At 39.5% G+C, this 15,860-nt stretch overlaps 1 protein-coding gene across 1 annotated transcript; it reads right to left on the bottom strand.

The window, feature by feature from the left end:
- Nucleotides 1-2,993: 2,993 nt before the first annotated feature.
- Nucleotides 2,994-15,860, bottom strand: pias4a (protein inhibitor of activated STAT, 4a). The gene is made up of 11 exons (XM_085264867.1): nucleotides 15,790-15,860; nucleotides 13,556-13,937; nucleotides 13,352-13,436; nucleotides 13,202-13,243; nucleotides 12,925-13,015; nucleotides 11,003-11,131; nucleotides 9,605-9,710; nucleotides 9,016-9,089; nucleotides 7,771-7,931; nucleotides 6,855-7,006; nucleotides 2,994-6,716 (listed from the first exon to the last, which is right to left on the bottom strand). Exons 1-11 carry the CDS (start codon nucleotides 15,814-15,816, stop codon nucleotides 6,442-6,444), a joined length of 1,524 nt encoding a protein of 507 aa, XP_085120993.1. The 5' UTR covers nucleotides 15,817-15,860; the 3' UTR covers nucleotides 2,994-6,441.

The following is a 15,860-nucleotide window of genomic DNA, read 5'->3' as shown; positions in this document are numbered from 1 at the left end:
AGCGCGAGATTGGCTTTGGCAAGTTGATACGAGATATGCAAAAAGAAAAAAAAAAATCTCATGGGTGGGTGGATGACATATGCAGTTTGTGGTAACACCTCCAGTACATTGTTTTTAACGAGGAACAAGCTCATTTTAACCATATGTCATCTGCCCTGTGCAGCTTTTTGTATTTATTAGTAATAAGTAAACACACAAGAACAGAAGAGGGGGGCAGTGTTTGCTGCCATCTGCTGGCGGTGGTTGGCAATAACAGGCTCAAGTGAAGATAGTTTCACTTAATCTTAAATCAGAAACGATCGTGATATGAAACTAAAAATATAAAAGACCCCACCTGGGAGCGATTTTCTTCTTCTTAATTGTACATCGTAAAAAACTGTATTTTTTTAGGGGGGGCGGAGTGTTGTACAGTTTAAAAAAATGATTTCTTTTTAGAAAAATGTCCATATATACACTAATATTTTATGGGGTCTTTTTTGTCCATGCTCTACCGGTAAAATTCGATTGAGTGGCTTTAGAGTCATCTTGTCAAAAAATCAAAAAGATTTCTATTTTGGCATGAGCTTTCTATTAAAATAATTATGTTTCATATAACATGTACCTGTGTGGAAAAACAAACCACGGTCATCTATGGCCTAATGTTAATATATCAAATGAATGAATCATTCTCTGTTATTGTCTTTTACAAACAGTAAATACCACAAGTTTCCCCAGATTTCCTGTGCAAAAAAGGTTTTCGATGCCAGTGAGATGTATTCATGTACTCGTACTCATTAATAAAATATATGGTATAACAACCAAGCAGATACCATTTTTAGATGGCTCAGTTTTCAGTAACATCCTGAACTGTGAGACAGAACACTGTATATAATAAGTATCACACTATCATCTGGTTATGGACAGGAAATGAGTACATTAGAGGTACAGCTCAGGTCGATCGCTTTGCAGATAAAGTTAGAGAGATGATCTGGACATGTACAGAGATAATGATACACTGGACAAAAGGTGCTAAATATGGAGTCAGTAGAAGAAGAGGAGGAGGTTCATGGATGAAGTGAAGGAGGACACACAGAGGACTGGGGTGACAGAGGAGGATGCTGGGTTAGGGTAGGAATAGAGATGATCTACTGTAGTGACCTCTAAAGACAGCAGAAGAAAGAAGAGGCGCACTTATCATGTGCTTCTTTTGTGGGGAAAAAATCCTGACAGTCTTGTGATCTGCTGTGATTCTTTAATATATCTTAGTCAAGTTCAACATCACTATGATAAAAAGAAACTCATCAATGAAATTTGTAATATTAAAATATTTACAAAATATTGTTGTAGTTGGATGGATCTTCCTTCCAGTGTGAACAAGCAGACATGTTCGTATTATTAAAGGTCACTTGATCAGATAAATAAAACATAAAACAGATGGTTTGTTAAGCAACCTGAAAAAACAGACACATCCATTACACTAAATAAGTGCTGCCCAGCAATTAACAAATAGATTTCAGAGTTCCACATGAATCACCAAACCTGCCAAACTCTAAAGATGTCTAAAGGTGTGGATGACTGTGTTTGATTCAGGTTTTTAAAAGTTTTTTCAGTTGACCAATAATGTGTCCAGAACTGGCTGGTCCATCAGAGTAGAGTCCCAGAGCACCAGAATTTCATCACAGCATCTTTAAATAACTCTTCCAGCAGTTTGCCTTAAAACCCACTATAATAAAGAGATTTTTAGATTATTAAACTAGTGTTTGACATTAAAAACATGAGGCGAGCCCAGGTCTTTTGGGGTAATGTTCTCCCCACAGAGGAATCAGCGCACTGGTTGGCAACGGAAACATGAGGGCAGACACGTGACCTCAGGAGAAGAAGCTTGCAGCTGTTATAAAGCACAGTGCTGGGTTGGTTTAGAGCATTGTTGCTGCCTTAGGGAATGAATTCCTTTCATGAATTCTTTCAGCTGTGATTTCCTCAACATTTCAAAATATGGTTCAAGTACATGTGAGGCCAGTAGACCCAAAACTGAAGTTGGATTGGAAGTGGAGCTTTCAGAGTAATGATCCCCTGCGTACAGACAAATCCAGGGAATGGCTCAAATGGAAGGGGGGGAAAAAAAAGAATGGCCTGCTATGCAGTTTTGAAGATCACGGTGATATAATGGAGGGATTTGAAATGGGAAGGAAAAGCAATAAAACCTTCAATAATCCTGCAACTGAAAGAGGCGTCAAAGCTTTAGTCAGAATGGGGACAAATGCAATGCTGGCATAATTTCTGCTAAAGGGGGTGCAAGTTTCTAAGAATAAAGGTGCGCTCACTTAAAAAACCCCATATATTATATCAAAGCCTTTGTAGCAGAAATGACTAAATGAGGCTGTTTTCATGTTGAAGTTTCTGTCTCTAATCTGTGGACGCCATACAGAAAGAGGACCAAGTATTTGTGTAGTCTTTTCTTCAGATGTGAAAAATGAATGTTGTTTTTTTCTACATTAAAAAAAACAAACAAACAAAAAAAAAACTCTGACAACTCCGGGAACTGTTTTTGTGACAGAATGGGAAACAACTACAGATAAATACGTGTTGCTTTTGTCTGTGATGAATATAAAGGTTTCAGTTGTGCTAAACCTGAATCCCCACTTAGACTGCAGTGTGACATTGTTCCAGTACGCTACTGATCGCTATCGTTCTCATTTCCTGTCAGCACTCAACGGCCTAATAATGGCAAAAATAGTTTACAAAATATTTCATGTAACTATGACATCCCAGTGATGTTACCAGTGGTAATCTTTTATTTTTAAAACAGTAAAACCCCCACAATCCTCCCTGATACTCAGGCGGGATGGATTTTATTCAAAACACATTTTCTTCTTCTGGAGTTGAAGCGTACCTTTTTTAAGAAAATGAGGCACGCCGAACAGTTCAAAGTTTGCAATCCATCACAAGGCTGCCCAGCTCAATAAATTCAGAAAATCTAAGATAAAAAAAAAAAAAAAAAATGCAGACTGCTGTTTTTAAGAACTGATTTTTAATTAATTCCACACGTCAATAACAGCTGTTAGAATACGATCATTTTTTTTCCTTTTTTAAATTTTACAGTTTTATCCTCAACAGGCATCAAATGAGTCCCCAGATCTGAGCTTTTGGTACAGAACATGACAATCCACATGTTAACCAGTCCTCCCAGTAGTGAGTGGCATCAGCTTCCAGTGCTGCTGCCCTCTACAACTTCTTATTTTCCACTTGCCTATAGGAACTGGAGGCAATTCAAGGCTTAATAAAATATTATTTAAATTTTATTGTCTTTAATATGAACATATATAAAAAAAACAAAAAACAAAACAAAAACAAAACATTTACATCATGGATTGTAAGCCTCTGCCCATGCTACCTTATGCATTATTACAAGAAGAGATGCCACTACAAAAACACCAGACCCTCAGCTCGCTCTCTAGCTCCCAATCTGCAAAATTACCTGGCTCAGTTCCACAGCAACTACCTGCACCATCTCTCATCTTTAACCACAAGGCAATGAGAAGTTTAGGAGAGCCAAACAAATAATGACCTTCTCTAACATAGCAACAAATGAAAAACGTGATTTTCATATGTATAGCAGTTAATTACAAATGCAGAATGCCTTAAAGGCGGCTATTAGAGTTCTTTACAATATTTTGCTTCAAAGCACCTTAAATATCTTTTCAGGGACACACTGATGCGATAGAGGCCAAATGCCATCAATCAGTCTTGTGCGGATTCCCAAAATATTTTTCTCTGTATATTGATTTTGTGAGCCGTCAAAAGAAGAAAAATGGAAGACCACATTTGACTCCATCTACTTTTTCAATCATCAACGACGTCAGAGGATGCACTTGGAACAGTGAGGCCTCAGATTGATGTGTATATGTCATTTCTGTGCACTTGAGCAAGTCAAAAGAAATCCTGTGCTGACAGTAAAGGGAAGCAAAACATGCAGAACGCCTTTCCAACCCTGTCACGGTGGAATAGGACCGCGTCCACTTTCACATTTTCTGATTCGTATGGACAAGACGAATGATGACAAATGTTCACAATGGGCGGGGGTCCCTTAATACGCACTACATGGGAGCTTTTAAAATAAATAAAGCATTATTAAGTCGATGAATGCATCACATGAAAGTGCAAACAGCTCTAGCAAGTTTTTTTCTTCTTCTTCTGAAACCAACACTGATGATCCCCCTGCAGATAAACCCAAATGCATGCCCAGAGTCTCTCTTACTGCTTCCCCAGTGGGGGTGGCACAGAGCGGAGCAGACAGGTGAAGTAAATACAACAACTCTAATGTTACTCCAAGAAGCCACTCCTTCTGCCGATAATGTTACAGCACTGACCAAGAACAGGAGGATAGGATCCGAGCCAGTGTTCCTCTGGGCCTACAAGACGGGTATATGCAAGATTAGCTACAAGCTTCAATAAAAATGCTTAACAACACAGAATTGGGTAAAAATCTACAATCAAAATCTAGAATAAGAAAACGGGGGAAAAAAAAAAATCGAAGTTGTAGCTGTGGTTAACACTGCCACCAATCCCAAGCAGTAAATGCAGAGAAAACACTGATCCCTGTGTGAGGAGCAGCCATCACATATAGACAATATTAGTGCAGGTGCAGAGGAAGTTGTAAGCCTACAGCATGTAGCAATTAAAGTCCAATTCTATTGCATCAAATAGATATGACCTTATCTACATTGAAAGTAGGCAGAGAAGGGCTGCTGGTTGAAGCGCGCTACTTGTTCCAGACACGACCATCTGTAACCTAATCAATGACTTTCAACTTGTTGGGGTTGCACTCGATGACACTTCATTAAGTTTTGTTGTGTCAGACATGTTGAACCCACTGCAGCAAAATACTCCGAATGGCACTTTGACCCAGGTCGGATTCATTCAGTGGCAAAGAAAGCAGCGTTCAACAGCAGAGCCGTGAGCACAGATCAATGTACATCTCCACACCAAATACCAGCAATGAAGAGCTCCAGTCTATACAGAACTATGCCAAGTATTATGTAGATTTACCACAAACTATTAAGAGAATGTCATGGTCTTAAATAAATATGATAGTTTCAAAGCAGGTCACAACTGTGGGATAAAATGATGACTCTGAAATCCTGTTCTGTCCACTTGACTGGAAAATATTGATTTAAACATGCGGTCGTGGACTGGGGTTCTCATCTAATGGCTAGCTCAGCTGCGCTTAAAACCATAGGCTTCACTCTTTACTACTTCAACAAAAAAGGCACCTCATAACCATTTCCCCTCAGTGAACTCTTAAAAGATGTCTGCTTTGGCATAGCTGCCACGCAGTAATTTTGATGAGCTAGATCCATGTGGAATTCTGAGATACCAATCCTAAGAATTCCTGTTACAGACACAACTGCAGAAATGTTTTACAGAGTGAAACAGTTGCTGACCAGTTTTTGAATGTCTCTCACTCCTACAGTTAGCCTGGTTATTCATACTCGAACTCTCCTTCAACCAAGATTTTTTTTTTGTTACAGAGGGATCAGAGCTGAATGAAACAATGGAATAAAAAAAAAAAACCCCAAAACAAACAACAACAAAATGCAGGAAAACACTATATCCAGTGTAAAATTGGATTCAGAAAAACTCGTCAATTCTTCCGTCTTCTTTCAAAGCTACTCTCTGGTCAGTCTGCCAAGTTTTTATGACTGAGGTAGGTTCTTTTTATCTAAGGACAAAATAAAAATGGAAATCACACACTGAAGCCAGTATTGTGTCCTGCCATTTCATAATAAAAATGATAAATTCCTGAAAAAACCCTTTCAAGCTTTGAATTCATTCTGTCAACAAAGAACAAAATAGGAAAGGTTTAAATTTGCATCACACTTCAGATATCTCTGCTGTGTCCTCCCACAAATGTTTTCACTTGTTTTCCACCTTCTACCAAAAACTACTGAGGAGCTTCCATTTTCAACTTGCCTGTGCATCACAACTGTGACAAAAATCAGAGACGCAAACATTGAACGCCCATGGCTAAAAGAGCCAGGAATTCCAAGTCATATACAAAGAGAGACGAGGTCGGAGTGGGAATAGTCTGGAAAGAGAGAAGCAAGGGTTGTGACTGTGGTGGGGTGCTCAATCCATTCAGTCTCTTCAGCAGAGGCAGGACAGTACAGATGTTCACTGTAGGGTGACAATTGATCAAGAAGTGTAAGAGTAGCTTCCAGTGGTGTACAGTACAAAGAGGAATCCTTATCACTGTAGACTGAAGAACCATGGACAGTGCATGTTTGAGTACGTGTTTGTCTGCCTGCCTGGATATAAACCAGAGCTGCTAAAAGGCTCTGACGCTGGGGCAAAAGGGCGGGTTGTTGCATCTAGTGGATTACTGTGTTCCTGTCCTCACGTTTTAAGGCCCCTGCCTCTCTGTCTCTGTGTGTCAGTCTAAGAGGGGACAGAGTGGTGGGGTCAGTAGGCAGTGACCAGGTCCTTGTCGTAGTTGTATCGGCCCCTCTTTGGGGCAGGACTGTCGGCGCTGTCCTCAGTGTCCTCGCTGTCTCCTCCAGCCCCACCCCCCTCCTCCTCAGAGGAAGAGTCAAGAGTCAGATCTACCACCGCACCTCCACCCGGTGCCACAGCAGGTGCTCCCGTGACTCCTGGCATCCCCACAGAACTGCTTCCAGACTTGGCCGTCAGACTAGTGCTGCTGTGGGCTGGTGAATGGCCATTTGCTTCGGGAATGCCTACAGAGAGGAATACAATTTTAAGGTAAGGAAGAAGATTTTACTCTCATTACCTTCAGCACACACAAACACACACACAGTGCAAAACCCCCCCAAAACAACTACAGACAAGGGGATGTGACAGGGCTGAAAACTTACATATATCAACAACTGGGTAGTCAGGTGTGTTACTGCGTTCTCTTTCCCGCTCCCTCTCCTTCTCATCTCTGATGGGTCGCCAGGAGCCGTCTGTTAAGTACTCTATCTCCTCAATGTCCTCACTCGTTTCTTTTAGAATCTCAGATAACAGCCTGAAATGCACACCGGCCATTAGAGAGACGTCACAAAATAAGTTTATACACGGGAAAATCAAACTAATAGCTCAGTTCTCACTCAAACGCACAATTAGAAATGAAATAATAATACCATTATTATATTATACCATTAATGCCATTACAACATATATATGTCAAGACACTGAAGTTCCGATGAAGAAAAACACAACATATACTTTAATCTCTTTCATGAATGAAAGGCCATTTAGGAAAACAATACTTCATGATTACACTTTCAAATATCAAACCTGGGTCAGGTAAAAAAGGGTCTTTCAAGCAAACTTAGTTTAAGGAATGTAAATATATGTTGCACAAAGCTTTCAGTCTTTGCTACAATAAGATGTGTTTGTGAGAGCTGCTGACAACTTCCAAAAACAAAACTGTAAATTGCTTTTTTTTTTTAACATACTTTTCGTATTAAGAATTATCTGTTGTGCTGGTAAATGAAACGCACAAGTGTCGCTTCTGTAACATAAATGAACAGCAGGTGGAGAATGACAAATTTTGAAACACAATGAGTTTTCATACCAGACCAAATAAAAAGAAAAAAAAGAAAGCAGTACATGTTGGTGCATGGTTGAGCTTGTATCAAGAATCCCTAAAACATCTCTGCAGCTTCAATGATGTTCCTCAAACTGGCATCACATACAGGTACTCAAAATTACACAATACAAACTTTAAGAATTTACTGACAAAACTGCAGGGGCGGGACAAGTCAAAGCATGCTCTCATCTCCTTACCCATCAATAGTGAGGAGCTCAAATGGAGCGGGCTTGTCACAGACTGGGCAAGTCCATGTGGGCTTCTTTTCATTCATCTGAAGGAAAAAGACTGCATCGAAACACTGAAGGTGGGCACAAGTTAACACTCGACATGGTACCCCAAGCCGCATCTTCACCAGCTGGAAGCGAGAAAAAAGGAACAGATGTGATATCGGTTGATATCATGCTTTTTAAAACATTTTGGGAGTTTTCTAATAGCTAAATAAATTGAGGGGCTTTTAGACACAGCATGACAACAGAGCCACGGGACTGTGAAACAATATTTTCCGACAGCACGCACTGCACTAAAACAACATTTCTCTCTGTATTTGCCAATCGATGTCCTGGAAACAAGTTTCCTTCCAAATGGTCACAGAGTTTCCCCACCCACAGACATTAGTGGGCGAGCTGGCCCCATCTATTACACACTCCCACAGGTATATCTGGTGAATAACTTTGGCAGTGTTTTATGAGTTTAAGGAGCAATCTGAAATCACTTTACTATTTGACAAAGACCTTGCTCTTATAGTCAAAGTTTGTCGCTGATATCCAGCTTGGCCTTGTTCTTCCTGTAGTGTTTTCAGGCTGGCCAGGTCATCAGTGTGACATTACTTATTATGAGTCAGCTGCTTCCTCAGAGAGGATCTTGTCTCACAGACAGGATTCCCACTACACTGTGCTGGACTGCAGCTGGTAATGGCAATCCTATCCTGGAGGTGTGCTGCAAGTTTCTGGACTGCGAACAGACACTATAACAACTGGAAAACTGGTTCATGTGCTGCTCTGTCAAGCTCACAGAAGCTGCTGAGCAGCACAAAGGCTGCCGTTGAGAGCTGCAATCCAAGATGGTGGAGTCAGAGTATGGCCACAGGATGAGACTCGCTAGAGAGTCAGCCTATTACACTGCTCAATTATTTGTCACAAAGCCATTTACACCCCAAAACCTTATTATTGAATAATGTATTAAATAAATGTGCATGGACACAATGAGCTTTCTACAAACGGATATTCACTGTAGAACAGCAGTATAAACATAGCTTTGATTTCACTCCAAGGTTGAATGGATGTAATGTTTAAACTGAATATTTGATTAATGTAGTGAAGATATTCCCTCTACGCTGTAGATTGTCCTGCTTTTCTGCTCCGACTGAGCAGAAATCATAATGCATATTTGAGTTGCTTTGTGTTTTAAAGCCCCCCCATTTGTGTTCAGGATGTACTCACTGGACAGATGAGAGACACTCTGAGTCCTGTGGTCGCAATCTCGCTCTCTGGGTCGAAGCGTAGTTTGTCTTGTACTGTAGATAAATGTAAGTACACGGTTATTACATTCTGTACCAGACATTATTCTACATTATTTAAAATTAACTACACAGCGAGAATGGATATAAACCGTTTTTACTGATAACGATTCCACTTAAAGATTACAGTTTCTACTGAATCCTAATCAATGTTCCAAAAACTTAGACCTACACAGGTTTTAGCCATCAACAATTATTTTATTATGTTAAAACTCAAAATTTAGTGTTGAAACTCCAAGTGCTTGCTATTATTAGTCTGATGTCATTACTTTACAATGTGCAAATATCAAAGACATGTGGCAGGACTAAAAAAGAAAATGTGTACACTGGAAGAACAACCTCGAACTGATCCTTGACACACATCTGTGCAAAATCCAGTCATACCAGAAACAAAATGTTCAGTTATTGACTCCTACATTCTGCACTGAAGTGACTTCGTGTACCTTTCATCTTACTCTGAATGTGAAAGCTGCAAGCAAAAATATTTTGGTGAGTGTAAAAGCATCACTTACTGCGCTCACGGCAGCGTTCTGCACTCTCAACTGAGCAGAGTTTAAGCTGGCTGAAGAGGTCTGCTGCGGTGAAGACCCTCACTAAATACACCGCCACAGAGTAACGCTGCAAACACAGATCAACAGATTTTTAATAAAATGTAACAAGAATTTATCCACAGAGAATCGGGAACTGACAGTGGAATTTAAACACGATGTTATTGTAAGAATTCACTCAAAATTTTGAAACAGAACCATCAAACTAGTACAAGGTAACCTCTCTAACGATTATGAGACATCAGTGAATCTGCAACTTGGACAAGCAGCACATAAAATTATTTTGTATAAAGAATGTTCCCCATGTTTGATTGTGGTTACAATTCACAGGCGAGTGATGAAATATTCACCATTTAATCCACGTAAAAATATATATATGAGACTCGCTAGAGAGAGAAAATAATAACAATCCATTATTATTTTCGGTTTTATTATGTGACAATACTGGGCAGCACTGACGAGTTATATAGTTAATTATTACAGTTATTGTTAAATTAAAGTGTGAAGCTTTTTTCAAATATAGTGTTTACATTTTTAAATAGGGGATTAGAGACAACAGTCCCTACGCTATTCTTGCGCTTACATTTGACTAATGTTATATCACTGTATCAAACTTTAATTAGAAGAAGTGTCATCAGTGACAAAAGTTCACTACAAAAGCAGGATGGGAAATGCCATTTTTGTACTTACACTTAGAAATGTTCCGGCCAATAAAACTGTGTGTGTGTGTGTGTGTGTGTGTGTGTGTGTGTGTGTGTGTGTGTGTGTAATGCCACTAATATCATTATTAGTTTTCTTTAAATACAGTGATATTTTGAGGCTATATCGCCTACCAGTTATGGATTATATCACACAGACCTCTTCTGAAACTTGTTAGGCCAAGCAAATTTTAGACTTTTACAGACTCTACATGCTGAGCAGTGAATTTATTATTTATACATGGCAACTGCAGACAAAATGTGTGGAATGTGCATTACCTCAAGTACACGACACTTTTAAATTGAGCCGTTTCATCACGTGTGATCAAGCTGTGACTAAAATGAAGTTGCTCAAGATTTGCACAAACCTTCTTGTTTGTACAAAATGTGATAACAAACCTAACCAAAAGTCCTTCTGTCTACACACATACTCTCTCAAAATACTCAGTGTGGTGGCAACCGTGATTACAAAGGTGTATTACACATGCAGTCGAGTGAGGCCAAACACTCAAAGATCTACAAGTATCAGCATGCCTCGATGAATTACAGAACCTTCCAAGAGGAGCTGGACAGATTATCAGAATTAAAAAAAACATAAATAAAAAATATCTGTGCTAATGACAACCCTGAGAGCTACGGCTGCAAAAGACAGGATTCAACTGACCTTTCCAAAGTTTCCCCAGGTGATGGTGACTCTGTTGGTGACATTGGAGAGGTGCAACCACGGAGTGATGTTTATAGGACGACAAGGACGACGAGGTTCAACACCAGGCTTATTGGAAGGATAATATCCCTGTAAAATACACACAATTTGAAAATAAATAAGACTGCAACAGTTAATTATGTAATACTTCATCTCAAATATCTTTTCATAATTTCAAAACAGACACCTTGTTCTCGCTACTTTTAGCACAAATGAGGATTGTTTCCTTTACCATGCACAGCCAACCTGCAAATATGAGCTGAAGGTCATATTTTTAATTGTTGATTTACCTTCAATCAAAATATTCAGTTTACAATAGGGCTGTGACATATATCATTTGAGATAATACCAGTACAAATAAAAAACAAAACAAACAAGTTAAATCATGATATCAAAGCCACGTGTTCACTTCTACTGCTAGCACAACAAGACAAGCCCCGACATGCCTTGAGTGAGAGCCACATGACAGCCTGTGATTACAATTCAATAAAAAGGGAGTAACTTAAACAATCTTTATGCATACTTTTTCTCTTCTGTACTTACTTTCATTATTATTATTACTGTACATCCAACATTATTATTGCACTACAATGATGCTGGCATCTTGTAGCAATCAATCATGTATTAGGTGCTTTCATGAATGACCGCAGATCTTTGGAAAAGGATGGAATTTTCCCTTTATTTTGTTTGCACTGGGTGTCTGTGGCTCAGGAGGTAGAGCAGGTCATCTACTAAGTGGAAGGTTGGTGGTTTGATCTCTGCAAATGCCAAAGTATTGTTGGGCAAGATACCGAACCCCAAAGTGCTCAAATGCATCCACCCAAATGTGAGCATGTATGAATACAAAGTGCTTTTCATTCAGGCCTATAATAGGGTAATATATATATTATAAATTATGCATGTACGTATAGACATGTGTGTGGATGGTTGAAAGAGGCATGTTATATAAAGCACTTTGAGTGCTCCAGTAGAGTAGAAAAGCCCATTTAAATAAATGCTGCTGCTTGCAAGGTACGATCATAAAACATCATTCACTATAGTTTTCTACATCGATCATAAATATCATTATTGGAAATGGCAATGAAATACTGTGTTAAATTTTTCAGACTTTAACCCAACGCTAATTTACAATATCAAAAATGAAATCTGATATTTAAGAGACTGAAATTTGTAACAGATGTCAATTCCGCTTGAAAATGACTTAATTATCAGAATTATCAGGCTAGCAGCTTAAAAAAAGAAAAAAAAAGAAGGTTCAAATTAAAGGTTAAAAGTGTGATTACGAGGCAAGGGAATTTAAACGTCTTAAAATTTCTTGAGACATTTAGAACTCACGTTATCTAAAGCACAATGGAGCTTTTCAACAATTCACAGTATGTACAAACAGTCAGAGATTAAAATATCTGTGTACTAGACAGAATGGCAGGATTAGGCCAGGAGCCCAAATTTAGACATTTATGGCCAAATTTGAATCCTCGGGAGGTCATAGTCACACCCTCCTAACCTGTCATCTAGGTGCTACCCTGCCAGTTTGATTTCTTGTGGCACACCTTAAGCCACATAGTATCAGCCAGCTGGAGAGCTTCCTCCTAAAGTTTTGTTTCCTGAGGTCTTCAGATAAGCCAACATCATCTTTACCCAAATCTTATTTTTCCCCTATGTTGTTCAAGACACACTTACATTAGGTTATATTATCCATCATTGTCATATTATGACATTTTATCACTGACCTGGTAAAACATCTGTGACTGACACCCTGAGTGTATCTGAAAACGATGCTATGAGCTATAATTGAGAACACACTTCAAAACAGGAAAACAAGCCCAGCTTTAGTCATGTCTGTATTATGAAGGTGTGGGACATTTCAGAGTTAATCAACTCACCGGCACATGACAGTAGGACTGATTAACTTTGACAGCTATGTTGGGAGGATACTGGTCCTCCTGAACACCAATGGAGTCTGTGTAACAGATTCTGCAACAGAGAGCAGTAACAGAGGAATAAATGAGTGAGGTCTTCTATTGTAAGAGACTAAACACAAACACTGTATATACAAAGAAGCAATTTGTCCTCGTTGGTTTGAATTATGATATTTTTATGACACAGTCACTACCAAAAAATCAAACCCCCCCCCCCCGAATGTTTTTACTGGGAACTTACCTAAGAACCACTTGGATTGATCGGATTCCTGGACGAAGTTCACTAAGAAAATAATAGGTCACGAATTAAAATGAGCTTCACAGAGATATTTTTATATTAACCTGGGGTTAACCTAAAGTGCAGTTTTAACAGACAGTGTGACTTTTTTACCTTGCATTTCGAATCTGGTCTGCTTGGCTGGGTGTTAACTCAAAGATGCACTGACTGTCCTGGAGTTTCTCACTGTTCTGGGCAACTGTAAGCAGATGGAGACAAAATCCATTGTAAAAAGAGAACAGTGCAAATTCTCAACGTCGAGTAAAAATGCAACAATTTCCAAAAACACAAAAAGCCTAACAAATAGTCCACACTCACTTAGCTCTGTTGGTAGTAGCAGTGTCTCTAAAGTTTGGTAGAAGGGCAGTGGCACTAGCTTCACCTCTGCTGCAGGTGTGGTGATCGGTTTGGAAATGCCGTTGAGGTAGTCTGCGCCCTGAGAGGTGGCAGTAGGGGAAGAGCTGAGGGATGAGTAGTTAACTGGGACACTTTCCGGACGTCGTGCAGCCAGCCATCCAGATGTTTTAGGGAAACGTGACTCGTAGAGCTGCCGGACGTTCTTCAGCAGCTCTGGGCTGTATTCGGTCTGCACTAGCCTCAACGCACGCCCCACCAGGTCTTGCTTCAGCCCACTTTTACTGCGACCCATTGAGGCCAGCAGCGTCTGCAGGTCTGAGACCCGGAAACTTTTGACCATATTCTAGTGAGAAAACAAGACCAAAAAAATAAAAAAATATATAACAGGATCACAAAAACAATTAGATTTCTGGAAAGGCTGAAGTGACAAAGTTAATTTCCAAGTTCAGACTTTTTTTCAAGTCTCAAATGAAGGAGTTTATACAATGCCAATTACCATTTTCACATTTGTCCAAGAGAGGAAGATACATGTTGTTTATATTCTTTCATTTTACTCAAGTAAATCTATTAAGTAAATGAATGAAATAATTTAATATCGTGTCCAAAGTCCTGCGTAAACACACCTACACACTTCTTTTTAACACTTGGAAGATGCACAGAGTTAATTACAGGTAACTTATATGCAGAACAGAGTTGTTCACCAAACTGCTTGGTACTTGCTAAAATTAGCATCTGTCCTTGGTCACTTTAATCCTATAGAGGATTTAAAGTGTGTTGTAATTAGCTGGCTATATTAAGAAGTTCACTTCCAACTCTAAGAACAATGGCTTGGCCATGATTCAAGTGATCACACTAATTGTGGTAGTGTTAATTAGGCTTTAGAACCATAAACTTCCAAAGGTGGCTTAAAAGTATGAATAGAACTTGGAAACGCACTAATTCCATCCACACTATCTGTCATTTAACACACAGAAAGCTAAAGGAATAGTCTGGCAGGTTCAGTTACAATGAAATAGGTGCCTAAAAACCACTATTTCTTGTTAGTGGCCTAGAAATGTGAAAATAGTGCAATAGTTCTTACCTACATGAAACATATACATACAATCTGTTTACAGTCCACAACAAATGTAAGACAAATACAGCTTTGCAAATTCTGCATGTTTATGGCTCCATTAACTGTTTAATATAATTTTAATTTGTTGTTTATGGCTTAACAACCTCATTTGTACACCAATCCGAAAAATGTAAGCTGAAGACACACCGTAGCAGGCGAGGATGTTTATTTAGTAAAAACATAAGAGGTGCAGACGCACATTGAACTGCAAAGTAAACGCAAAATCTCTCATTCTCGACATAATATGCGCCAATTTTCTGCAGCCTATATACAATACTTGCATAGCATATGGAATCGATTATATGAATACCGTATGTGGTCGTATCATCCTATGTGAGGTCGTTTTTTTTTTAAAAGAAAATTATTATTTACTTATGATGAAGCAGAGAGCACACGAACTGGGCTCTAGGGGCAAAACACGGGATGTTGTTGTTTAGCCGCCAGACAAGCCTCAGCTTTGTCTGACATGGCCGAAATAGACATAAGTGGAGAACTAATTCATGTCTATATTTAAAAACAAAACAAAACAGGACTTTATGGATGGATCCGACTGAACCGCTGAGCTTCAAATACAGCTGCGTTACAGACTGCTCAACCTCACTTGAACGTTGCTAGTGTAGCCTGCGCTATCGCCGGGCTAGCTTCTCACACTCGGCATTCGATCACGACTGCTAGATATTTTGACAGGTGCACAGTTCAATAAACTAACCGGTGAACTACAAACAGATATTCCTGTAAGCCAAATAACGTCAAACGGTAACATGCCAGAAAGCAGGCTAGACCAAAAACAACCACACGCTTATATGGTCTCATCATTCATTTTCGGTGTCTTCCTCCAGAGCCAGCGTGATGCTAGGTGAACCAACGCACTTGCCTGGTTAACATTTCCAGGCAGGCTAGCTACCTTAGCACCATAGGCTAGTTCGTTTCGTCGTGCTTGAAATACACCACATTTGTAAGAGTAAATACCCTTTAATAATATTCGCACAAAACCCACAGTTTCCCCACAACTGGGGTGACTTTCAGCCCACAATCCCGCGCACGTCTCCTATCAAATCAAAGCCAACCAAGCTCTACTTGCCATCGCTTCCACCAGTTCGGCCGCCATCTTCGTGCAGCAGTACCGCGAGAGTCAGAGACGACGGCCAGTCT

This window comes from Mchenga conophoros, linkage group LG23 (assembly GCF_057382185.1).
Source record: "Mchenga conophoros isolate Kocher_MC1m ecotype Shallow Benthic linkage group LG23, M_conophoros_male_GT1.1, whole genome shotgun sequence".
In the NCBI taxonomy this organism is placed as follows: Eukaryota; Metazoa; Chordata; class Actinopteri; order Cichliformes; family Cichlidae; genus Mchenga; species Mchenga conophoros.
The sequence above is the reverse complement of the archived record's forward strand: the minus strand, read 5'-3'. Positions and strand labels throughout refer to the sequence as shown.

Excerpts from the sequence above, each read along its gene's own strand:
- pias4a (XM_085264867.1), bottom strand. The coding sequence starts at position 15,816 with ATGGCGGCCGAACTGGTGGAAGCGATG. Across the intron at positions 9,090-9,604 it reads AGAACGCTGCCGTGAGCGCA|TACAAGACAAACTACGCTTC; the intron begins GTAAGTGATGCT and ends ATTTATCTACAG. Across the intron at positions 6,717-6,854 it reads CTACCCAGTTGTTGATATAT|GCATTCCCGAAGCAAATGGC; the intron begins GTAAGTTTTCAG and ends TCCTCTCTGTAG.